Source organism: Oratosquilla oratoria, chromosome 12, assembly GCF_046742065.1.
Source record: "Oratosquilla oratoria isolate Oo_2021 chromosome 12, ASM4674206v1, whole genome shotgun sequence".
NCBI lineage: Eukaryota > Metazoa > Arthropoda > Malacostraca > Stomatopoda > Squillidae > Oratosquilla > Oratosquilla oratoria.
Window position 1 is genome coordinate 56592926 of NC_134788.1, and position 27438 is coordinate 56620363.

The 27438-nt window shown below is 39.6% G+C and overlaps 1 protein-coding gene across 5 annotated transcripts; it reads left to right on the forward strand.

Moving 5' to 3' along the window:
• Nucleotides 1–131: 131 nt before the first annotated feature.
• Nucleotides 132–26367, forward strand: LOC143031822 (uncharacterized). 5 transcript variants are annotated; one of them, XM_076196147.1, is made up of 5 exons: nt 132–347; nt 1295–1418; nt 14860–14967; nt 15536–15586; nt 24380–26367. In XM_076196147.1, the coding sequence occupies exon 5, from the start codon at nt 25016–25018 to the stop codon at nt 25877–25879; it is 864 nt and encodes a 287-aa protein (XP_076052262.1). In that variant the 5' UTR covers nt 132–347; nt 1295–1418; nt 14860–14967; nt 15536–15586; nt 24380–25015; the 3' UTR covers nt 25880–26367. The 5 variants fall into 5 exon arrangements, with proteins under 5 accessions (XP_076052262.1, XP_076052261.1, XP_076052260.1 ...); XM_076196146.1 differs by lacking the exon at nt 132–347 and having other exon boundaries at nt 949–1418; nt 14860–14971; XM_076196145.1 differs by lacking the exon at nt 132–347 and having other exon boundaries at nt 949–1418.
• The last annotated feature ends 1071 nt before the right edge of the window (nt 26368–27438 follow it).

The following is a 27438-nucleotide window of genomic DNA, read 5'->3' on the forward strand; positions in this document are numbered from 1 at the left end:
GGGAAATATCAATTAAACATGTAGACGATTTATATAGAACTAGGATAGAATTTTATGATGATGATAAAAGTGACATTGAGGATTGTAAAACACAATGTATTAGTTTTCATGTAGAACCCTTAAGTCCAGAGGAGTGTCAGAAATATATTTATAGCATCATTTGTGAATTATGTATTAATCCAAATAATTTTTACAGATAAGATTAATTTTGCTGATATATATGGTGCATGTCTGAGATGGGAGACCTGAACTACTTGGGACCTTTTGTGTGTTAGATGTGCAACCTGAAGCCTTTGTCAGTCATGAAGAATTGGAGCCTTGCCAATATATAAGAACAAGGCCAATAAGTATTGAAAGATTTTTCTTGTGGTATTCTGTGAAGCATTGAGAATTTTTATGTAGCTTCACTAGCATGTGTCTTAGGCAAAAAGTTGAAGTCAGTTGAATATGCTATCTCAGTTTCTGACAAGTGTGAAACAATTGTGATATTGTGCATGGATACACCCCACTGTTGCTAACAATTTTAATACTGTGCATATAGTCATTGTAACATACCTCACAGATACACAACCCACCATTTTTGAAAATGTGAATGCATCCTCCATTATGATCTAAAAAGAAAAAAAGAATCTAATGTCTTATTTTAATTGTTGCTGCTTTTAATCAGATTTCACATTCAGAAGGAGGAAGACATAAAATACTATTTCACACTTTTTCCTGATTTTGTTATTGGAAATTATGACATTTTAAGACCATGGTATTACTGAGTTTTGCAAATCAATTTATTGGATCCAATTTGTAGGTGTTTTAAACATGCTTTTTTATTGGATCTTTTAACCCATTCAACTCCGATGACAAGATGTCTTGTCATTTGGTCAAATAAAACAAAAAATCATAAAACACCAAAATGTTTGATCAAACACCAGAAAAATATGACGTCAGTCCTCGCTTCGCTGCGAGCGAAGCGAGGACTGACGTCATATTTTTCTGGTGTTTGATCAAACATTTTGGTGTTTTATGATTTTTTGTTTTATTTGACCAAATGACAAGACATCTTGTCATCGGAGTTGAATGGGTTAAGGGTCAGTATATATTTAGTGTTGCAGACATTTTGTAGACATTTTGTAGAGATTACTTATTTCTTTTTTATGTATAGCAAATATTTTGGTTTACTATTAGGTTCATGACAACATCCATTGAAGGGGATTTCTTTCAATCTTTTTTTGCCAGTTTATGCAGAAATAGTTTTAATAGCTCCTTGTATGAAATATTTTTATCAAATTTGTAATTCCAGAATATTGCTGTGGATGCCAAGTCCTGTAAGAGAGTAATAGAAAATGGTTGGCCGCAATGACCAAGTGGTAGCTGCTGCCAAGCCCTGTAAGAGACTCATAGATAGATGAGGCTCATAGATAAAGGTAGACAAGTGAGGTAGATGGAGGAGTAGTTGGTGAGGATTTCATTTTTATGAGTTGGGTGCTTGGTAAACAGCAGTTTGTAGGCTAGAAGTTGCACAAGCTCACTCTCTGCATATTTACAAATAGTTGCCGGGGACCCAATTTCATTGCTGTATAATGTTCATGTTTCTGCTGATGTAACAATATGTAAACTAAGTCAGTGTGCAGTGAATTCAAGATTGTTTGAGTAAGTATTGTATTGCAAAGTTGTAATGGTGGATCTGATTGGAGAAAGGGTGGAGGAGAAAATTGAATTGCTTCACAATTGTAAGATTATAACCCTAGGGGAGGTTCTTAGATATAAAGTTAAAGATCATTGGACTAAAGACATCATGACGTCATTTCAGAACTGACATAAGACCTAAATTAAGTGTTCTCAAGGGGAGTCCCTTGGTGTAACTTGTAGAATCAAGTGTAGTAATATTTGGGAGAAAAAGAAAGAAAAAATAAGCTCCTTTTAATTTCCCGTATACAGAAAAATAGTGAACTGAAAAGGAGAAGCCTGACAGTGCAAAATACAATTACTAAGTGAACTCAGTCAGAAATTGACTAAGTTGAATGATTGGAGGCACAGGGCCTACTGAATAAAAGAAGGGTAAGTAATAAATAGCTGTAATGAAAGACATTGGAGAAAGAAGAAAGTGAGAGTAGTACTAAACAAAATTAGAGGACGGAAGAAAGACAGCAACAGAATGGTTACAGATGTCACAATGATAGTTACAATGTTATTTACCTTGACTTTAGCAAAGTGTTCTACAAAGTGCCCCACCAGAGACTACTAAATAAAATTAAAGCCCATGGCATAAGAGAAAAGGTGTTAGAATGGATTAGAACATGGATTAGTGACAGAAAACAGCGGGTCACCATAAATGGTGTAAAATCCAAATGGGGGAGTGTTTCTAGTGGTTCCCCAGGGCTCAGTTTTGGATCCCTTATAGTTCATTATTTACATTAATGACTTGGACAATGCGATTAATAGTGATGTTAGTAAGTTTACAGATGACATTAAAATAAGATGCCTAATTAGGTCAGGAGACTACGCTGAGATTCTACAGGTGAAATGGCAAATGGACTTCAACATCTCAAAGTGCAGTGTGTTAAACATAGGGCCATACAATCCTGAAAACAGATATAGCTTAGATAACACTTTTTAGAGAAAACTGAGTGTGAGGGAGACTTGGGAATTCTAGTGAGTCCTGATCAATCCAGGAAACAGTACACAGCAGGAATAAAGCTAACATAGCATTATGTTTCATTGCTAAGACAGTTACGAATAGAAGTGCAGAGGTAATTATCAAACTCTAGCATTAGACCCATCCTTGATTATGCAGTACAGCTTTGGTCCTAGTCTTATAGAATGGACATCAGTTTACTAGAATCTGTACCCAGGAGAATGGCCAACATGATACATGGGCTCAGAAATTTACCTTACAAAGAGAGACTTGGGCACCTTAACCTACACTCTCTGGAAAGACACTTGGTACAGGGTGATCTAATATAAGTGTTCAAGTGGATCAAAGGCTTTTAACAAGGGTGATGCAAACATATAAAGACAAAAGGGCAGGACTCACAGTAATGGATTTAAACTGGACAAATTTAGATTTAAGAAGGAAATAGGAAAGAATTGGTTCACTAAAAGGGTGACCAACGAATGGAATATACTTAGTAACCATGTAGTGATCGCTGAAACTATCAGTTGTTTTAAGAAGCAGACAACTTTATGGATAGGAATGATAGGTGGTAATTCTTATGTTCTTACACTTGTAGAAGAATGTTGGTAGGTAGCTTGGCCGAAAATATAAGGCACTGTCATGAGAATGTAGGTCTATATGTATGTGGGTTGTTGTGCTATAGTATGATCTGCCAGCCATAATGCAAGATCTTGGTATAATCACAACACGCAAATTAGCAATGACTATGTTTCTGAATTTAAATCCCTATCATCTGGTGAGCGACAGAGGGCACACTATATTATTTCTTCCTCTAGTGTCATTAAGCTATGTTTATCATAGTGTATTAGGTGTAAGGATGCCTGGCATGGTCAATCGGAATATTCCAGATATAGCGTCATTCTCCATAACCTAACCAAAATGTATTCTTATGTTGTTTTTGTTATTTAAAAGTAAGATTGCCACAGACACAAATCAGCTTTCATGAAGGAATGATTGTACTTTATTTTAACCCATTCAACTCCGATGACAAGATGTCTTGTCATTTGGTCAAATAAAACAAAAAATCATAAAACACCAAAATGTTTGATCAAACACCAGAAAAATATGACGCCAGTCCTCGCTTCGCTCGCAGCGAAGCGAGGACTGGCGTCATATTTTTCTGGTGTTTGATCAAACATTTTGGTGTTTTATGATTTTTTGTTTTATTTGACCAAATGACAAGACATCTTGTCATCGGAGTTGAATGGGTTAAATGACTGTGTTGACTGAATGTAGGATATGTACGATATGTAGAACGCAATACAATAAAGTCTATTGTACACTGAATAACTTAACAATCTACTCCCACCATGCTCCTGGTTTTAATAGTTGATAGAAATGGAGGTGGGGGGGTTAGTTTAACCTAGCTTAGGTATAGGTAGGGATGGATAAGGTTAGGTTGATTTTTTTTTTTTTTTTCTATATGATGATAGACATGAGCATTTTAGATTTATTTGTGATCTTCTGGTACTATTTCTGCAAAACTCCATTCATTTACTCCCCAATCCTGTATGTGTAGGGGTTGGGGTGGGGAGGTAAAGGTGTTCCCAAATAAATGGAAACCAGTAAAGGGTTTGCAAGAATCTATGATTATTTGGTGGTTGTACACCTCTCCAAAATTTTTTACTAAGATTTATTCTTTCCAGTTACCTGTACTATTGTGTCATTCATCATAATATATTATCATTATTATTGTTATTATTATTATTTTTATAGATTTATATGGTTATATTTAAATGAGTGCATAGAGGGTTTAGCGAGAAATGTCAATGTAGTGGTCTTGGAAGATCTTAATGCTTGGGTAGGAAATGAACCAAAAGACAGACAGAGTGGTTGGGATGTGTGTAGTTCCAGGGAGAAAATTTATTAGAGATATGATGATGTGTCTAGAGAGTTGATGATAGCAAATATAGTGTTTATTAAGTAAGTCAAGCATAAGCACACATGGGAGGGGGTGGTGGATAGAAGGGTGGTCGATAGGGCCTAACCCCTTGAATACAATGACGCCTACGTAGGCGTCATGAGACGCAAGGGAGTATACGAGGATGCCCGTGTCGGCTTCCTGATTATATTTAGTTTGTAGTTGTAGCCGAGTGATCCTATTATTTCATGAACAGATTTGATCCCTTTTTCAGTGGTTACAAACATTCTGGGTGAGAGAGAACAAGTACAACAGCTGTAATTTTATATTTCATAATGCGCATATTGTGATGCCTCAATATACGTCAGGCAACTAATGTGCAGGCAAAAATTATTTGACTCGTATTGAAGAGGTTGAACCACTTCAGTTCAATGATGCCTAGGGAGGCATCATGAGAAGAGAGTGGTTACATGAGGATGCTGTGTACATTTTTTTTTTTTTTTGTAGCTGTACCCCTGTATTCTGTGAACTTTTTTGATAACATTTGCTGTGTTTATTATTACTCAGAGTAAAAGAAAACAAGTAATACAGCAATGACTTTATATTTTATAATGGGAGTAGTGTAATGAATTGTACATATGGCAGCTGATGCTGTCCATGAAAATTTGACTTGTACTGAAGTGGTTAATGAGTTATATAATGATAACCAGGAGAAGAGTAGGAAGAGTTTTAGATGTACATGTTCTAACGGGAGAGAGTGGGGGAATATCAGATAATTTTTTGGTGGAAGGTAAGATGATAATAGAGGATAGATGGAGAAAGAGGAAAAGGGCAGAATATAAAAAAGTGCTCAGAGTAAACTGCTTAGATGAGAAAAAAAAAGAAGGAGTGCAAGAGTAGGAGGGAGTGAAGAATAAAATAGAACTGGGAGTGGAGGAGAAACGAAGAGAGCTGGGAGAAACTACGAAATCATGCTGAAGAATTGTGCCAGACTGTAGGGATTCGCAGACAACTTGCACGTCAGAGGCAAAGGGCAGCCCCACGATACTTGGATGAGTTTGTCATAACATCCGGCATAGGACAAGATGATGATTCGAATGACTCCGATATTACCAAGAGACGGATCTACTACTCCGTGATAGACAAGTTTCTCAGTGAGTTGAGAAGGTTTTCCGGCGATGCATGTCAGGTACTTATTGGAGTATCTGCCCTCAACCCCAATCATCCAACCTTTTTGAACAAGGAAAACCTATCAGGAATGGTTGCATATTACGGGGTGGAGGACAAAGATCTATCCGTAGAGCTGCACCAACTAAGAAGGTTGATTGCTAGAAAGCAGGAGCAGGGAATGGAAGTGGACACACCTATGCAACTTGCCATCATGCTCCAACCGTACAAAGATGCCTTCATATATTTGTATAAACTAGTGCGTATTAATGTTACTCTTCCAGTTCACTCACCATCATGTGAAAGAAGCTTTTTGTGCCTATAGCAACTGAGAACCTATTTGTGTAACAGTAGCGGTGACAAACGTACCAGTAATCTTGGAGTATTAAACATCATTTCCCAAAGAGCAAAGATGTTAGACAGGGATATGATTATCGATGCATTTGCTGCCAGCCATAGGAATATGCGTATCATTTTAAAGTAGGTGGAATGATGTATTTCCTGAGATATATCATCGTGAGTTTCTCTTCTTTTTTTTAACTCTATCTGTTTATGGTTGAAATCCATGAAATGTCAAAACATCAAGGATTTACTGGCTTTTTCATATGAAGGACACTGAAGAAAACATGTATTTCTATCTGTTTTTAAAACTTTTTTTAAGGAACAACTTGCAATTAAGTTTAGCAAGAGGATTGCATTTTTGTTATTGAAATATGTAAATAGTTTCTAGGGAAGTGCTTATGTTTCAAAAGTGTTTGTTCAGTTATATATGAATTTCATTTTCATTTATATAAATGTTTTACAAACCTTAAAACCTTTTTGTTTTTGTTTTTATTTCAATTTTTGTTTATTCGACAATTGAAGCCTACTTCAAGCAATGTTTCATGAAGCAATTTACACAGACGTACATGCTACATGGGTTAAAAGAGTGATTAGATGCCAGGGCCCACAATATTATATAAGAAGCTTTGAATTTCCACATTGGCCCTGAATTTCCTATGGCATGTACTGCATGATGAATTGGTCACGGTAAAATTATACACTTGATTTCCTTCCTTACCCAATTTGATGATTGACAGCCAATAATACCCCATTCATAGACATTTAATCCAGCTCAAGAAACCCTAGTCACAACATGCAGAGCATGTAGAGGGGGTTTTGATTACAATCCTGCCCAAAGTACCGTGTAATTTTGTGCAACCTAAGTGGAATAGCAACTCAGTGAAGTGTTAATAATAGGCTTCCAGCAGTGGGTTTGGAAACTCGATATACCTCACTAGAACAATAGATAAGTGAGGTTAGAAAATCAACTTTTTTACCGGGATCAAAACAACATGGTATGCCTCCCATGTTCAGATGTTCGTGAATGATCATCATCCGAGTTTATTTTCTGAGACCCCCCCCCCCATCAACATGTTGAGTCCCTCCTCAGCCCCCAACAAAAAAAATCCTAGCAGAGCTCCCGTCAGGGTGGTGCCTCTGGACCCCACCAAGGACCCAAGGCCGGGCCCTTTGACCCCATGGCGGACCTTGGACTACACCTTTCGGATTGCCGCTAACGCAGAAATTATAGTACCATAAGCCACCCCAAAAATTTGCTCAGCCCCCCCTTAGCCTCCCCAACTAAAAATTCCTGGCGCCGCTGCTGCAAATTATAATGTGGATTTCAAAGACTGCATTTCCAAGGTTTAACCTTAGTATTCTAAACGCCTAACTGTTTGGTGAAATCTCAAGGAGCATGAGGTCCAATTAAAGATCTATTTAATTATTGCCCATCATTACATACAAATGGTTACACAATAATAATACCAAACAATAGAAAGCGATAGAAACACACAGAGATCAAGGATACATTAGAAATGTATATATATATAGATTACGTAAACACAATGTGTTATACTGGTCATTCGCAACGATGTTAAAACATGTAGGAACCACAAAAGAGTGCTACTTCGCTATGCGATCTACAGTCAATTAATGTGCAGTATAATGTAAAGAAATCAATGACGGAGTAGCCATTGCTGTAAGATGTAGGCTTGAAGCATAGAATAGTACCGGACTTGGAAGATTCAATCCCAACCATACATATAGAAACAAACAGAGGTCCCTTTAAGTATAAGAAAAAGGAAACTAAAACACATAGGCCCAGATTTCCCAATTTACATCTGACAGATTCCTTGAAGATGTCTCAAACAGACGAAAACGGTCGGTCACCATTCATCTAATTTTCCGTTGTAGAAATGTTACACATTACAGATAGCCTATCTGTAATGTGTGACATATATATGCATAGCCTATCTGAGATAGGCTATGCAATGAATCAGGGCGTGGCCAGGCGACAATAGTATTCCCAAAGTATATAAACCAGGGGTTCTCAAAGTGGTCGATGGGGTCGATCGGAACATCCAAGGGGTCAATGAATAGCCAAGGGGCCGAAAGGGGGTCGATGAATAATCAGGGGGTCGGTGAATGTTTACTGCTGGAGTAGAAGAGACCATTTGAAAATAATTTCAAACTACAAAATTACACTGTATTAGTGATTATGCTAATAATCAGGGGGTCGGTAAATGTTTACTGCTGGAGTAGAAGAGACCATTTAAAAATAATTTCAAACTACAAAATTACACTGTATTAATGATTATGCTAATAAAGTTTTCTAGTTAAAACCAATCATTGCTTTAACACCGATAATATAGAAATACTTTATAATAGGTTACAATACATTATTGTAGTGGAATTTATATGTATATATATATATATATATATATATATTCGACGCACCTAAGTTATATCACATTTGACCTTTGTCACACTCCAAACTTCATCATAGTTCTTAACTCTTAAACTTTTCTTCGCATTCATTCTTATCCTCTACCCACGTTGATTTTTTCTGTCATATTTGAGATGGTGCCAATATGAATGGATCGTATTTATATGGAAAACCAGATATAACTAATATTAATGACTAATGAGACTGAGTAATTTCTTAAAGACGCAATAGATGATGAAATCAATTCAAACTAATTAAATAAAAGCAATTGAAGTTTCAATTTTACAGCCTTCGTTGTCCGTGCAAGTTTGGTATGTAGTGTTTATAAGCAAGATGCATATTTTGGGCGAAATTGCGTTCTTGGCAACTATAAACTTCAATCAGTTTGATTGGAAACACTTTGAGGAATTTCATGGTTGTTATTCATGCAGTTTCAGTTTGGTTGGTAGTGGGTTTGTTTGTGATTTTGTACATGCTGAGGTTTTTCAACTTGCTGTTTCAATCTTGTAAATCGTTTTCCCCACATGGAGATGATTTCACTTCATGTATCTGTTTTTATATTGTGGTGCTGCTATTGATATATGGGTATTTTATGCATAATTATACAAAAAAATGTATATGTACTTTCCACTGTTCTTGTTTCGTTGTGAGGCACATGTTTTTCTTAGTTTCACAGTTCCACTAATAACTATACAGGCTCTTGTTTCCTAAGGATGTTTTCTATTCGTTTAGTGGTTGTTGTTCGCAGCACATTAGCGCAGGGGGACCCGCTCGGTTTCAAGTCCGATATTACCAATATAGGGCCTATAGTACTTAAAGAAAAATTCGTCCCACCCCCATTTTTAATCATGTGCTCTATTTTCCTGTATAGGTCATGGATCGCTTCCTAATTCCTCACAAGAGGCAACAAGTTCATGACGACGATCAAGAACCATGTAATTCTAGTTCTACTGAAAATCCGGAGTTGGAAGAAAAGGTGGATGATGACAGTACCCAGAAAAACACAAGACGTCCCCCAGGGCCAAACAACATCAGTCGCCAGATACTGGGCCTGATTTGAAGAAATATCCTTCACACATGCAAGGTGGTCAGACAAAATCATTCAATAAAAGATGGCACCAACAATATTCTTGGCTTGAATATTCCGTGGTCAAAGATGCAGCTTACTGTTCTGCGTGTCGTCATTTTACAACTTCCCATCTTGGTGGAGCTGATAAATCATTCACCCACAATGGATTCAAGAATTGGAAGAAGGCGACCATGTCTCTGAAGGCTCATGATACTTCAGCTTGTCATAAATTTGCGATGCAAGCTTAGGGAGAATTCAAATTGCAGAAAGTTACAGGGGCAACAATTTATCAAGCCATTGATGCCGGGCATGCCAAGACAGTGGTGGATAATCGGCGATACATTAAAGCAGTTATTGATGTACTTCTCTATACAGCATGTCAAAATGTTGCCCAGAGAGGGCACAAAGAAGAGGATGAATCCGACAATCGAGGAAACTTTTTGGAATTACTTAATGTGCTAGCCAAATATGATCATACAGTTGCAAAAAAAAAGTTAACGGTCCGGGGAATGCAAAATATACTCACCACGATATACAGAATGAATTATTTGAAATAATGGCAGGTATGATCAGAAAGGAGATAAGTGATGATGTGAGACAAGCAGTGCACTTTGCCATCATGGTGGACGAAACGAAGGATATAGCGAAGAAGGAGCAGATCTCTATTGCTGTGAGGTATCTCCATGATCAGGAACTTCATGAAGAATTCTTGGATTTCACACCAGCTGAAGGCCTTGATGCAGAATCATTACTCCACAAGATAAAAGAAACGTTAGCCAAATGTAAAATTGACCACAATACCTGTCTCGGTCAGTGCTATGATGGAGCGGTAGTTATGTCGGGTTGAACCAATGGGGTCCAAGAAAGATTCAAAAGAGATGTTTCACAGGCTGTATACATCCACTGCTATGCTCATAGGCTAAACCTCGTTTTAGTTGACTGTGTAAACAATATAAGGTCAATCTCTGAGTTTTTCGTCACAATCCAATCACTGTACAATTTTTTTTCTCCTCGTCGGTGGTGTATCAGGAATTTCTAAAATTCCAAAAGGAGCTGAACCCAGAAAGACCACATATGGAACTCAAACGGTTATCGGACACCAGATGGGCATGCCAACACTCAGCCTCCCAAGCTGTTAAGAGGACCTTGCCTGCCATCGTTGCAACCCTAAAACATCTAATGGAAGGGGGAAATGTGGACAGGGCCAGTGGAGCAAGGTCACTCACTGCCCTTCTGGATCACCATTTTTGACGAACCTGGTGTTCATGGAGAGTTTGCTGCATTTGACGAAAACCTTGTCAGATCAACTCCAGTCCCCCGATCTCCAGCTTGCCTCGGCAGTTGATTTGGTTGAAGCAGTGATGTCTAGTCTCACAGAGATGAGAAACGAAGAGAGCTGGGAGCAACTACGAAATCATGCTAAAGAAGTGTGCCAGACTGTAGGGATTCGCAGACAACTTGCACGTCAGAGGCAAAGGGCAGCCCCACGATACTTGGATGAGTTTGTCATAACATCCGGCATAGGACAAGATGATGATTCGAATGACTCCAATGTTACCAAGAGACGGATTTACTACTCCGTGATAGACAAGTTTCTCAGCGAGTTGAGAAGAAGGTTTTCCGGCGATGCATGTCAGGTACTTATTGGAGTATCTACCCTCAACCCCAATCATCCAACCTTTTTGAACGAGGAAAACCTATCAGGAATGGCTGCAAATGGTGGAGGACAAAGATCTATCCGTAGAGCTGCACCAACTAAGAAGGTTGATTGCTAGAAAGCAGGAGCAGGGAATGGAAGTGGACACACCTATGCAACTTGCCATCATGCTCCAACCGTACAAAGATGCATTCATAGATTTGTATAAGCTAGTGCGTATTAATGTTACTCTTCCTGTTCACTCAACATCATGTGAAAGAAGCTTTTCGTGCCTAAAGCAACTGAAAACCTATTTGTGTAACAGTAGCGGTGACAAACGTACCAGTAATCTTGGAGTATTAAACATCATTTCCCAAAGAGCAAAGATGTTAGACAGGGATATGATTATCAAAGCATTTGCTGCCAAACATAGGAATAGGAGTATCATTTTAAAGTAGGTGGAACGATGTATTTCCTGAGATATATCATCGTGAGTTTCTCTTTTTTTTTAACTCTATCTGTTTATGGTTGAAATCCATGAAATGTCAAAACATCAAGGATTTACTGGCTTTTTCATATGAAGGACACTGAATGAAGAAAACATGTATTTCTATCTGTTTTTAAAACTATTCTTAAGGAACAACTTGCAATTAAGTTTAGCAAGAGGATTACATTTTTGTTATTGAAATATGTAAATAATTTCTAGGGAAGTGCTTATGTTTCAAAAGTGTTTGTTCAGCTATATATGAATTTCATTTTCATTCATATAAATGTTTTACAAACCTTAAAACCTTTTTGTTTTTGTTTTTATTTCAATTTTGTTTATTCGACAATTGAAGAAATGTAGCCTACTTCAAGTAATGTTTCATGAAGCAATTTACACAGACGTATATGCCAAATGGGTTAAAAGGGTGATTAGATGCCAGGGCCCACAATACTATATAAGAAGCTTTTGAATTTCCACATTGGCCCTGAATTTCCTATGGCATGTACTGCATGATGAATTGGTCACGGTAAAAATATACGCTTGATTTCCTTCCTTACCCAATTACCCAATTTGATGATTGACAGCCAATAATACCCCATTCATAGACATTTAATCCAGCTCAAGAAACCCTAGTCACAGCATGCAGAGCATGCAGAGGGGGTTTTGATTACAATCCTGCCCAAAGTACCGTGTAATTTTTTGCAACCTAAATGGAATAGCAGTTCGGTGAAGTGATAATAATAGACCTCCAGCAGTGAGTTTGGAAACTAGATATACTTCGTTCGAACAATAGATAAGTGAGGTTAGAAAATAATTTTTTTTTTACCGGGATTAAAAAAGCATGATATGCCTCCCATGTTCAGATGTTCGTGAATGATTATCATCTGAGTTTATTTTCTGAGACCCCCCCCCCCCTCGTCAACATGTTGAGTCCCTCCTCAGCCCCCAACAAAAAATCCTAGCAGAGCTCCCGTCAGGGTGGTGCCTCTGGACCCCACCAAGGACCCAAGGCCGGGCCCTTTGACCCCGTGGCGGACCTTGGACTACACCTTTCGGATTGCCGCTAACGCGGAAATTATAGTACTATAAGCCACCCCAAATATTTACTCAGCCCCCCCTTAGCTTCCCCAACTAAAAATTCTGGCGCCGCCGCTGACACCATCTCAAATATGACAGAAAAGATTAAGAAGAGTTAAGAACTATGATGAAGTTTTGAGTGTGACAGAGGTCAAATGTAATATAACTTGGGTGCTTCGAATATATATATATATAATATAATATAATATATATATATATATGTATGAGAGAAATACGCTAATGGCAGCGACATCAAACCGATCATTTTTATGACAGTTGCATGCGGGGCTCGAACCCGCTGTACTCGGCTATCCGTAAATTACCTGTACGGCGCCCTAGACCACTACACCACAGAGACTATAAAATCCTTGAAACCTGGAATCGAACTGATTCCCGAGGGAAGGAAGATCACTTATTGCGGCGATCCGAATTCCTGTATTACTCAAGGACCAGCCCACCAGTGGTGTGGGGTAAGGACCGGGACGAACCCCTTCCACGCTTATCGCCATTGTAACTATGAGAGAAATACGCTAATGGCAGCGACATCATAAAAATGATCGGTTTGATGTCGCTGCCATTAGCGTATTTCTCTCATAGTTACAATGGCGATAAGCGTGAAAGGGGTTCGTCCCGGTCCTTACGCCACACCACTGGTGGGCTGGTCCTTGAGTAATACAGGAATTCGGATCGCCGTAATAAGTGATCTTCCTTCCCTCGGGAATCAGTTCGATTCCAGGTTTCAAGGATTTTATAGTCTCTGTGGTGTAGTGGTCTAGGGCGCCGTACAGGTAATTTACGGATAGCCGAGTACAGCGGGTTCGAGCCCCGCATGCAACTGTCATAAAAATTATATATATATATATATATATATATATATATATATATATTAGTATATTAGTATATTTTGGCAGTCAATTTTCTTGTAGACATGTCTGTACATATATATATATGTACAGACTATTATGGGAAAGGTGGAGGGGGAAGCACGGGTCTTTATCTGAATAACGAGTTTATTTCTGACTAGTTTCGCTTACAATAGCTTATAATAATGTATTGTAAACTATTATAAAGTATTTTTATGTTATCGGTATTAAAGCAATGATTTTTATTAACTAAAAATGTTTATTAGCATAATCATTAATACAGTGTAATTTTGTAGTTTGAAGTTATCTTTAAATGGTCTCTTCTACTCCAGCAGTAAACATTCACCGACCCCCTGATTATTCATCAACCCCCTGGCTATTCATTGACACCTTGGATGTTCCGATCGACCACTTTGAGAACCCCTGGGAATACTATTGTCGCCTGACCACGCCCTGATTCGTTGTGAGGTAGTTACTAGTTACGAGAAAGGGACACATGATCCTAACTAACCTAATTAAAACTAGCCTAGACGAGAAATAGCAAATGCTCAAGTGGGGGTTGGTGTGTAACGCAGCGGACCCTCCAACCAAAACAATGAGAAATACGATCAAATGGTAATACATAAGTAAAATGTATCAATCATAATCACAAAGAACAAGGGTACAAAATATAATGTGGTGAATTGGTTGAATTAATTAAGAAATTGAGGTATTTAATTTATAACATTATAATGCCTGTGATGACTTTGATCACGAGTCAATAAACTCTCACAACGGTTGTTGGGGAGAGGGGGGAACACAAATACCAAGAAGTAGTTACTGGAGGCCTTAAGACTTCCATCACTTCCATAGAGCAAAGAAAAAGTAATTAATAGCCGACGGGGCTGAAGACGACGGAAAATGGGAAGCACTAGGCAGTGTGTCACAATGCCAAACTTGTGACATTAGGTTGTTTGTTCTCTGAAGAGTAAACATTAATATAACATTCTTTCAGCTCTCTAATTATACTATACGAATGCATGTTGTATGTAACATACACAACGCGCTTGAAAAATCGTCTTCATTGAAAAATATAGTTGACAAATAAATACGTCTCATTATATTTTGTATATTTTGTAAAATATTATATTTCCTCTCCTCATTATACATATTTAATGCAGGACAAAATTGTCGACAATATTAAGCAATAAATTATTTTGAGAATTTCAAATAGCTACTTGTGCAGTTAGTAATATACTTCTTTTGTTTGCAATCTTCTTAGAGAACTGCCACTTCGCCTTCCTCGGAACGAGAATCCAATATCTGAAATCCACTCTACAAGTAACATAGTATTAATTGGATACAAACAAGTGGCAAGCACAACCGTCGTGTAGGTAACAAATAAGTGTTATTATGGACACTCGTCAATCTTGTACATGTTATTATTATTGTGTGGTAATGAGGCATTGTAACAGTTACAATGCCTCATTTAAAGTTAAAGGGTACACTCATGTCTACGCAAAAACAATGATTGCTTTTGCGTGGACATGAGTGCACCCTTTAATTTTTTTTCGACTTTGCTTTTGGTTAGTGTAGTCGTAGGATAAAGAATATATATTGATGTATCATAATTTACAAAATTAATATTTAATTTTTTAATGCTATATCACGAAGGTGTGCACTTCTAAAAAAAAAAATACCAGGTTCATTAGTTGATGTTGTCTGGGTTTATATCAGTTCCAACCAGTTTTCACGACAATTTATTAGTAGTTCATTTTAAGGGCCCGAATAACAATAACTCAACAAGCTATTCCCACCGTGTGCCTTATTTTAGTTGTTGATGAAGCTGAGGTGGGGTGTGAGGGGTGAGTGTAACCTAACCTAGGTATATGTTACTTATGTAGGGATTATTATTATTATTATTATTATTTATTTATTTTTTTTTTTTTTTTTTTCAGGCCTGTGTGTAGGAAAGGGGAAGTGTTCCCAGACAAATAAGTCAGTAAAAGGTTAGCAAGGATCACACAAATGTTGATATCTGACATCATTGATCGTTGGGCGGGTGTAGACCTCTGGAAAAATATGACCAAGATTTCTCTCTTATTATTATTGTTATTGTATCCTTCATCATCTAATTTTATCATCATTATCATCAAACTTGGGTGTGAGTGTGGCAGGGAGGAGTGGAGTCCAAATGCCCCCGGGTTAAAACATTCTCAGTGTGGTAGTACCAAAATGTCCCCAGGTCAAGTACCAAAACGTCCCCGTTCTGCAACGCATTTGTCTGTTCACAATGAAAATAATTGATAAACCATATCTAATCTATAATTAAGGAGACTACAACCGTGAATGAATGACCAAGTGTCTTCAATGTTGTGTACACATACAAAGTCATGTACATACTCTGTACCGTTTGAGATCAGGCATGTAATATCTCATTAGCGGTCTCACAAATTACCGACCGGTATTGACCAGGGGGCATTTTGACCCAAGGACGTTGTGACCTGGGGACGTTTTGACCGGTAAGCGGAGGTAGAATGTAGATTGAAAGAAGTAAGTGACTTCTTAATTCTCTGTTAATTTTCACTTTACCAGCCTCTGGTTTTTTTCTAGTCTCTCTGTCATATCATTTTAATATTTTTTCAATCATCCATTTTCTTCGTCTTCTTTTAAGCTTCTTTGGTGCAAATTGCTTGTTCTCTAAACTTGCTGTACTCTGGTTAATGCCTCTATATATTTGTATATTTTCATCATACTTCTAAAATATTAGCAAGTAATATACTTTGTATCAGAATGTCCTTGAAATAGTATAGTACCCCATAACCTAGAAACTTAAATATTGTGTTGATTTATGTGTAAGACTACAAGGCACATAGATTCACACAAGTTACTTAGAACTCTTTTGTACTGGATGTTTTTACTGAATAAGAATAATCCCAATTGTTCGCCTCATTGTAGTATTTGATGGAAGGGAGCGGTGAATCCAACATATCCTAAGTGTAGGTAGAGACAGGTTAGGATACATTGATTATAAGTAATTTACTTCTCACACAGAGGTATGAAAAAATCAACAATTTGTATTTTTATCTATAAGCTTCTGGTGGTACATCATACATATACCAAAGGCTTTTTCCCCCTTACATGGGGGGTAGCCAAAAAGAAAAATGCATAGAAACCACTCCCACCCATTCCATTTCCTATATATTCCACTCCCCTCCACCCTCCCTCTCATCTTGGCACCTCCCGGATGACGGGTCATCCCTGCATCCTGTCCACTGCCCTGGGTCAGAAGCAGTGTCGCAAGACACAGCACATCCACAGCAAGGCCCCTTCATAAATTCAGCATCCCCCCTCTCCATCCCCTCATGCAGAAAAGGAGAAGACAGGGCTGCTTCAAAATTCTTCTCCCTCACCCCACATCCCCCAACTACTCCCCCTCATGCATCACAGCATCATCCATACACAACCCTTCTCCATTCACCCCTATCTTCTGTCTCTCCCGTCCTTCCTCCACAGACATTCCTCTCTTTCCTGATGCCCCTTTCACCCCATCCATCCATCTCATCCTAGGACACCCTTTCATATTCATTCATTCCACCTCTGCCTTCCACACTTTTTTTTTACTAATCTTTCTTCACTCATTCTTGCTATGTGTCGAAACCATCCTAATACTGTTTCATCAACCCTATCTCCCAGCTCCCTTTCCACCCCTGTTCTCCTCCTCACCTCATTTCTCACTCTAGCCTAGTAAACCCTATCATACTTCTCAGACACATTCAAACTCCTTCTCTCTTCCTCTCTCATGTTCCATGTTTCTGCCCTGTACAGTGCTGTTAGCACAATCACTCCTTCATATAACCTCCTCTTAGCATCCATTCCCAGATGTCTATTTCTCATTACACTTTTCAATCCACCAAGGCATTTACTTGCTTCTCTCAATCTACATTCTACCTCCACCCCCACTCCTCCCTTTCCTGCCACATTTGCACCCAAGTATCTAAAACTACCCACTTCTTCCAGTCTCTAACCCTTAATGCTCACTTCCAGCCTGCTGTCACTCACCCCTTGTACATCTCATCACCTTACTTTTGCCCACATTTATCTTCCGCTTCCTTCTTTTACACACCTTCTCAAACTCTGTCACTAACTTCCTCAATCCCTCTGATCTTGCCATAAGCGCAGTGTCGTCAGCAAACAGCAACTGGCTCACCTCCCACTTTTCTCCATTTTCTTTAATCATCTCCAACCCCTGACCCACTACCCTTGCATTTGCCTCTCGCACCACCCCATCCATGTAAAGATTGAACAGTCAGGGCCACATAACACATCCCTGACAAAGTCCCACCTATACCTCAAACCATTCACTCTCTCAATTTCTAATCTTAACACAAGCTCTACTACTCTCATAAAAACTCTTGACTGCTCTTAACAGCTTTCCTCCTATCCCATATATCTGCAGTACCTCCCACAGTGCCTTCCTGTCTACCCTGTCATAAGACTTTTCCAGATCCATAAAAGCGCAAAAAACATCCTTACCTTTTCCTATTGTTTTCCTACATATATGTCTTACCACAAAAATCTGATCTACACATCCCCTACCTGTCCTAAACCCACACTGTTCCTGTCCAATTAATCCCTCTGTTCCTCTCCTAATCCTCCCAATGAAGACCCTCCCATAAGACTTCCTAACTACACTCAACAAGCTGACCCCTCTGAAACTACTACACTCACACTTGTCCCCCTTTCCCTTGTAAAGCAGAACTATACAGGCTCTCCTCCAGGCCTCCAGCACTCTACCCTCTCTTAAACAAACATTAAATAACCTCACCAGCCAGTCCACCATAAGTGTACCTCATTCAGACATTCTGCATGGCATCCATCCAACCCAGGTGCCTTACCTGCTATCATCATTTTAACAGCTGCTTTCACTTCATCCTTCCCTATTTTCCTCACTCATCACTCTCATTTTCTTAGCGCTTCCCACTGCAACTACCCTTCCCTCCCTATCCTTCACATTTAGCAACTCCCTAAGATACTCTGCCCACCTTCCTCTCACTGCCTTCTCTTCCATTATCATCTCTCCATCTGCACCTTTTACCTTTTCTCTACTTGATTTGCCTCCTCTTCCTCTTTTAATTTCCTTCCAAAACATCTTTTTATTACTTTCAAAATTTTCTGTCATACTCTTACCCCATTTCACATCTCTCCTCTTTGCTTTCTTTATCTTATACTTAACTTCCCTTCTCTTTACTTTGTACCTCTCATACGATTCCCTCGTTCTTATTTGTAGCCAATCTATGAATGCCTATTTCTTCTCTTCTACACCCTTCTTTGCTTCCTCATCCCACCACTCACTACCCTTCCTGCCTTCCTTGTTCCACACACCATCTTTGCACACCTTATGACTCCCTCCTTGAACCATCCCCATTCCTCCTCCACTCCTAGTTCTACTCTATCCTTTACTCCCTCCCATTCCTCTCTCAGCTTCTTCTTATACTCCTTCTTTTCTTCCTCATTTAAGCAGTTCACTCTAAGTACCTCCCTACCTTCCGCCCTTTTCCTCTTTCTCCACCTATTCTCCACTCTCAATTTACCTTCCACCAGAAAATGATCTGATATTCCCCCACTCTCTCCCCTCAGGACATGAACATCCTTAACTCTTTCTACCACACTCCTGGTCACCTCTATATAGTCCATTAATGCTCTGTCTGCCACCCTTCCATCCACCACCCTCTCCCATGTGTACTTATGCTTGACTTTCTTCCTAAACACTGTATTTGCTATCATCAACTCTCTTTCAAGACACATGTCCACCATCAATTCTCCACTACGATTTTTACCTGGAACTCCATACTTCCCAATCACTCTGTCTATTGGTTCATTTCCTACCGTAGCATTAAGGTCTCCCAATACAACTACATTGACATTTCTTCCTAATCCCTCTATGCACTCATTTATATCTACCCAAAGAGCCTCCCTTTCCTCTATGCTCTTCTCACTACTAGGCCCATATGCACTTACAAAAACCTACATCTCCCTTCCCAGCTTCACCTTCATCTACATCAACCTTGATGAAACCTCTTTCCACTCCACAACACGCTTTCTTATCTCTTCACTAACTAGTATAGCCACCCTTCTCTCTCTCGTCCACTCTTCACACCTGAGTACCTCCCAGGTACACTCCCAAACTCACACTCACCCCTCCCTGTCATTTTAGTTTCACTCAAAGCCAGCACATCCATCTTCTCACAAACATACAGCCTATCTCTTCCCTTTTACTCTCATCTGTACTAAATCCACGCACATTAAAAGACCCAAACCTTAGGGTATTGGTTGGAAAACTATCAGACGCTCTTATACCTTTACTTTTTTTTAGGAATGTCCCCTATTGGGGTTACAGGTAGTAGGACTCCTAATCCTATCCCCCGTCCCATTTTTTGTCGCCTTTTACGACTCAAGTGGAAAGACTTGGTGGTAGCATTCTCTTCCCCCACCCCAGGGTAGGCAAAAAAAAGGAAATTAATATTTAGAAAAATGGTACAGGACAGTAACAAGGGGTGGGGGGGGGCAGCATAACCGAGGGACAGTCCTAGTATAAAAGTGTCATCATTTCCCTATGAACAAAGTTTTCCTCTATCACAGACAGACAGAATGATGTGTGGCTCTGGTCCGTAGGGGTAGCCCATATAGACCCTAAAGTATCAACTGCATGCTACTTTGCCACAATAACATGCAGCCAATAACCCTCCAACCCTGATGTTAGGGGATGGGGGGTTCACTGCAAAAAAAAAAAAAAAAAGATTGCTGTAAAAATGAATAGCAGATTCTCGTGAATCTCAAATGTTTATTTATGACATCCTTCATAGTTGTTGTTGTTGTCATTCCCTAGACTGTCCCCAAGGAATGCTACAGCCGAAATTGGGTTTTCCCACAAATCCTTTATAAAGTGTATGTTGTGTTGTTTGCGTGCATGATTGTGTATAATGCAGTCTTCCATTATGCGTTGTATGGTATGGGGTGAAGTGTTACATCCTGGGCAGCTGTTCACAATGCGGTCATCCAACCTCTTCTGGTAGCTTAGAAGTGCTGGGTGGTGGCCGCACCGCAGTCTGGCCAGGTGGACTCTGTCCTTTTGTGGGAAAGAGGATTCAGAAGGGTGGATATCGGGGGGTCTGGCATGCAGCAGTGTGTTGTCTCTCAGTGTGTTAATGGAGCGGTGAGTGATATGATTATGAATATGTTTCCGGAGGCTGGTATTTGGTGGTTGTGGAGGAAGAGAAGAGAGTATCTGTGTGTGATACAGGTCTTTGGGTGTTGTTTTGATGTTTCTTGGTGTGTGTGGGTGTTCTGCTATGTAGTGTAGCGGGTGTGATGTGTTTGTGGTGGCTGCGGCAAGTGTTTGTGTTCCTCTCATGTAGTGGTGGTCCTTGACTTTGAGGACTTTTGTTTCATGGTGTAAATGGTCTGTAGGTGTTGTATTTGTGCAGCCTGTAATTGCCTGTAGGGCTTTGTTTTGTATGATTTGAAGGGTGTTGTGGTGTGTCTCACTGAGATTAGGAGCCCATGTAGGACTTGCATAATTCATTACTGAGCGTATGCATTGTTTGTATAATGTTGTATTAAATTCTTTGTTTTGTCCAAATGTTGTTCCAGTGATTGACTTAAGTGCATTAAGTCTAGGTGTGCATTTGTTTTTTATGTTTGTAATGTGTTGTTTGAAAGACATGGATGTATCTTATGTTACACAAAGAATTTTTGGTGTGTTTGAGTGTGGTATTAGAGTGTTGTTGATGTAGAGATGAGGTATGTATTTATGTTCTTTTGTCCAGTTGGTGAGAAGTGTTGCTGTAGATTTGGCTGGAGCTATTTTGAGTCTGTTTGTGATGAACCATGTGTTGAGTGTATCAAGGTATGGCTGGATTATTTCTGCAGCTTTGTCTGAGTTACGATGTGTGCATGTGATTGTTATGTCATCTGCGTAGGAAGAGATTTGTATTTCTGAGGTGTCTGGTGTGGGTAAGTCATGCATGTATAGATTAAAGAGTGTGGGGGATAGAACAGAGCCCTGTGGTACTCCATTCTTAATGTTTCTGATGTGCGATGATTGGCCATTATATGACACATAAGCATTCCTACCTGCCAAATAATTGGCCAGCCATCTTTTGGGGTTATTGTGCATGTCTGTGTTATATATTTTATTTGTTAGGTTGTGGCGGGGGATAGCATCAAAAGCTTTACTAATGTCTAATGTTATAAGAAGTGTTCTGTGGTGTGGTCTATCTGAATTGATGCCATCTAAAATTGTTTGTGCGAGGTTTATCAGAAGAGTGTTTGTGGAGTGTAGTGGCCTAAAACCGTGTTGTGAGTCAGCAAGGGAAATATGTGGTGTGACAAGTTGAAGTATTAGGCGTTCAATGACTTTAGAGGGGGTGCAGAGAAGTGTGATTGGGCGGTGCGATGTTGGGATTGTTGGGTCTTTGTTCGGTTTTGGAATGGTGATTATTTTACCATGCTTCCAGATGTTGGGTATAGTGTTGTGTGAATAGCTGTAGTTTGCAATGTTTGTGAGTGCATGTATACCTTGTGATCCAATATGTTTTAGGTGGATGTTACTTATGTTATCAGGGCCACAGGCAGATGAGTGCTTGAGATTATGTATTATGTGTTTTGTCTGACTGTCTATGAAGGGTGTATAGTCTGAGTCTGTGGGAAAGTCTTTCTTACATCGAATAGTGCGTCGGTCGTCAGGGTGAGAAGTGAGATGGCTTGTCTGTGGAAAATGATTTATGAGTGTGTTTGCTTGTTGTCTGTTTGAGGGTAGATTGTCTGTTGTTGTGATTATTGCTGCATGAGAGTGCGTTGTGTTACTGTTGGATAGTGTAATGCTGTTGAGTGTTTTGTACAATTTGCTGGTGTTTGTTTTGTGATCAAGTGTATTGATAAAGTTTTGCCAATTTTGTGTTTTTTGCTCATGTATTTTATTGGCAATCACAGTGTTTAGTGTTTGTATTTGGTCTGCTATGTTTGGAGGGATAGGTGTGGGGGTATTGTGTTTAAGCGTGTCTCATTGTCTGATGAGGCCTTGGATTTCTGGTGTGAAGTTGGGGTTGTGTGATTTTCTATTGCCTCTAGGGATGTATCGCTTGTCTGCATTTTGTATGATTGTATTAAAAGTGTGCACAGCATTGTTTATGTTTGTGATTGGTGTGCTGTTAAGTGTTTCAAAATGTTGTTCTGTCTCTTCAGTAGAAGCTTCTCAATTAGCTCTCTTGTGATTGGTGTATGTGTGTCTGTGGCCAACTGGGGTGCATCTTGTTTTGGTGGTGATGATGATTGGAAGGTGGTCAGAACCAAGGGGTCCGACCACTCTCCATGATGTTGTTGGGGTTAGGCAGGGGGAGCAAAAGGTGATATCAGGAGAGGAGGGAGTGTAGAGGGCTTGGTGTGCGATATGTGTATGATTATGTGTGTTGTTCATGATAGTCAATGAGTCAAACTGAGTCTGTATATCAAGCCCTCTGTCTGTGTCAGGGTTGTCGACATACCAGGCAGACGACTTAGCGTTGAAGTCATCACCCATGACCCAGTTGGGGATTGAGGCTAGTTGGCTAAATTGAGGCCTGAAGGTGTTTGGAAGTGTGGGGGATGATTGGGGGGGGAATGTACATGTTAACTATTGTCAGTGTTGATTTGTTGCCTGTGCAGATTCGAATGGATTGGATTTCTGTAGTGTTATCTGTGGTAGGGAGGAGAATTTTGGTTGTGGCGCTTGTGTCCACAAAACAGATGGAGTGGTGGATCAGGGTGATGAGTCCACTGCCATTGCCGTCGGTCCGGTCTTGTCTGATGGTGGTATAATTATGAAATGGTGTTTTGTGTGAGTGTCTTATTTTTGTTTCTTGTATAATTGCAATGTGTATGTTGTGTTGTTTAAGAAAGTATTCGAGTTCATGTTTTTTTCGTGTTAATACTGTCAATGTTGTGTTGTAATATGTTATGTTGTGTGTTCTGTGTGTGTTGTATCTTGCTGTTTGGGGTTGAGTTGGGGTGTTAACGGGGAAGGTATAGGATCTGGGTTAGAGGGGGGAAAAGAGAGATTGGGGACAAAGGAAGTGGAGTAATGATTGGGGATAAGGGCAAAGGGAAATTAGGAGTGGGTAAGGGTGCTGGCTGTGGTTGGGGAGGTGGGAGTGGGGTCACTGGAGAGCAGGTAGAACATGTCCAAGTGTTTGTGTATTGGTTTGTGTCAGCAAGTGTTGTACAAGTGAGGTGGGCCCAGTTTTTACACATACTGAACTGAACTGAGCCCTTTGTCTGTCTGCCCGAAGTAATGGGTTTAGAGCATGTTGGGCATGTGTATTTTGTGGTGGGCCCAGGATTGCTCTCTACATCTCTGGCTAAAAGTAGAAGAAGAGGGGTGATTGCCGGAAAATCACCCCTCGGTGCAGAAAAAATATAACATTGCATGTTGAGAAAAAGGATTGTGGTACTCCCCAAGGCAGTTGTAGCTCCTGTGTATTGATCCTAAATGAAAATTTGACATAGATTACTTATTTCTATGTTATTGTATCACACATTATACACCAATACCTTTCTCGTGTCCTCTATCTCTTTGTAGTATTTATTCAACAACATCAGTGTTATTTGCTCAACCTTCTATTTCTTATTCCTTTAAATTTCTTCTATGATACGAGTTGTTTGTCCCCTTCCCCTACTGTATTTTGGTTAATGCCCTGCTGTAATTGTATATGCTTGTGTTCCTTAAAAAGTTAGATGTCAAACTTATGATATATTTTTTTCAGGTCGAGGGTAAATATCATCATTTCATTGGAAAAGGGTATCCAAAGATTCCTTCAATTTGTCATATAACAAAGAGAATCCTGTGTGGCGTCTGTGACTTACCTGTCTCATGAGTTGTCTTTAATATCATGATATGATTCACACTGGAGAGAAACTTTTCCAGTATCTTGCCTGATGCAGATTTCTCAGGAATTAGTGTTCTTGAATAACAAGTGACGTCCCACACTGGAGAATACAAGACTTTCAATTGTGACCTGTGTGATGCAGCTTTCGCACAAAGGTATGATCTCAAACAACACATGATGACCCACGCTAGAGAAAAGCCCTTCAAGTGTGACCCCTGCATTGCAGCTTTCATACAAAAATGTAGTCTCAAATCTCACACAATGACCCACAATGGAGAATAGCCTTTCCAATGTGACTAGTGTGATGCAGCTTTCTCAAAAAAGTGTAATTTCAAATATCACACCATGACAGACAGAGGAGAGAAGCCTTTCTAATGTGACATTTGTGAAGCAACTTTCTGACAAAAGAAGGGTGATCTCAAATGTCACATCAGGGCCCACCCAGGAGAGAAGCCTTTCAAGTGTGACCTGTGCGATGCAGCTTTTTCCACAAAACGTTCTCTCAGATACCACATGATGTCCCACACAGGAGAGAACCCTTTCAAGTGTGGCCTTTGTGATAAAGCTTTCTCACGTATGGGTAATCTCAAACGACACGTAGTGACCCACTCTGGAGAGAAGCCCTTCAAGTGTGACCTTTGTGATAAAGCTTTCTCACAAAAGGGTGATCTCAAATATCACATGATGACCCACACTGGAGAAAAGCCTTTCAAGTGTGACCTTTGCGATGCAGCTTTCTCGGGAAAGAGTCACCTCAAATATCACATCATGACCCACACGGGAGAGAAGCCTTTCAAGTGTGACCTTTGTGATAAAGCTTTCTCACTGATGAGTACTCTCAAAGGACACGTAGTGACCCACTCTGGAGAGAAGCCCTTCAAGTGTGAACTTTGTGATAAAGCTTTCTCACTAAAGAATAGTCTCAAAGGACACGTAGTGACCCACTTTGGAGAGAAGCCCTTCAAGTGTGAAATTTGCGATGCAGCTTTCTCACTTAAGAGTACTCTTAAGAATCACATAATGACCCACACAGGAGAGAAACCTTTCCAGTGCGATCTGTGCGATGCAGCTTTCCAAAGAAAGACTTATCTCAAATATCACATGATGACCCACACAGGAGAGGAACCTTTCCAATGTGACCTGTGCGATGCAGCTTTCTCAAGAAAGGATAGTCTCAAATATCACATGATGACCCACACTGGAGAGAAGCCCTTCAAGTGTGACCTTTGCGATGCAGCTTTCTCACAAAAGAGTAACCTCAAACCTCACATGATGACCCATACTGGAGAGAAGCGTTTCAAGTGTGACCTCTGTGATGCAGCTTTCTCACGAAAGAATCATCTCAAATATCATGTGGGTACGCACAGTGGAAATTAACCTTATTTGTCACGCGTCGACCCATACTGGAAGGAAGCGAGGTAATCCTTAAAGATGGCGGTTTTGCTATTTCATCTAACTAGAAAATATTTCGGTTACAACATTCTAGATTTCCGTAAGAACACCTCAACAATGTGTCAAACATTCGTATAGTATAGGCTTAACTTCTCCATGTTCGTCACTTAGCTTGTTACTCTGACACAAAAGCATTTTGATATTTGGAAACTTGAAAAACAAAAGATCGTAACCGAATTTGTCTCTACTTGAACCAAGTAGCATGCTAGCGAGAATACCTAATTGGTGTCTTTATTGTAATTAAGTTCATTGAAGAGGTACCTCATGGAGGTTATAGATGGGTTTGCTGTTTATTTGGATGACCAGGAGCACGGTGATTGTGCATTTTCTATGTTTACCTTCTTTTTACGCTGGAAAATAGTTTTGTTTATAATTGTTGATATGTATGTTTCACAAATAAAGATATGTATATATAGACATGTTTGACTTATCACTTAGCAGGCTAGTTTATTATCATTATTTTATGATGGAGTCCTCTTGTGTATAGATAATTATAATGATAACAATAATGAGATAATGATAGTAATAACAATAATAGTAGTAACAATAACAACTCAGGCTCAGCAGAGATTAGATGTTGCTCCTAGCCCCAACTGCTGACCGGTCCAGCACATGCAAGACTTCATTGATGTTGGCAAGTGGAATAACCTTTTAGACAGATCTAAACAGTGTACTTTCTGCTTTTTACTGTGGTGTACACGACACATTTCGCAAGTCGCGCAATTCTCTGTTTTTAGATTTGTGCTCGGGGGGAAAAGAGACATACAAGTCTATACTCGTCCACATTGCTCACCGCACAGGACCAGTTTCCGCCGCAGGTATCGCCCATTTCTGTCAGTAACGCTCTGCCCCAATTAGGGACCAACTCTCCCCTTCATCTTAACCCATTCAACTCCGATGACAAGATGTCTTGTCATTTGGTCAAATAAAACAAAAAATCATAAAACACCAAAATGTTTGATCAAACACCAGAAAAATATGACGTCAGTCCTCGCTTCGCTCGCAGCGAAGCGAGGACTGACGTCATATTTTTCTGGTGTTTGATCAAACATTTTGGTGTTTTATGATTTTTTGTTTTATTTGACCAAATGACAAGACATCTTGTCATCGGAGTTGAATGGGTTAAGGGAGGAGCCACCCGCCGCTGCTTGATTGTTTGGCAGCATCGCTCTGCCCCGTCAGGGGCCAGCGCTCTCTGCTCTCTTCCCATTCATTCGTGGGAGCCACCTTCTGTTTGACTCTGACTCTGCCGAAAGGGTTGACTTTATTTCTTGCTTTATTTAAGCGGCGTTATGTAAGGCCCTCAAAGAGAGGCTGAAAAAAAGACTACATACAACCAAAAATGTGGAAAATAATTTGGATTTATTACTAAAAGTAGAAGTGATGACCTGCATGCATTTTTCACACAATGCCATTTTGATGTGGATATTGATGGCACAGGAAAAAATTCAGTTGAACGGAATATTGTTCTTACCCCCATCAAA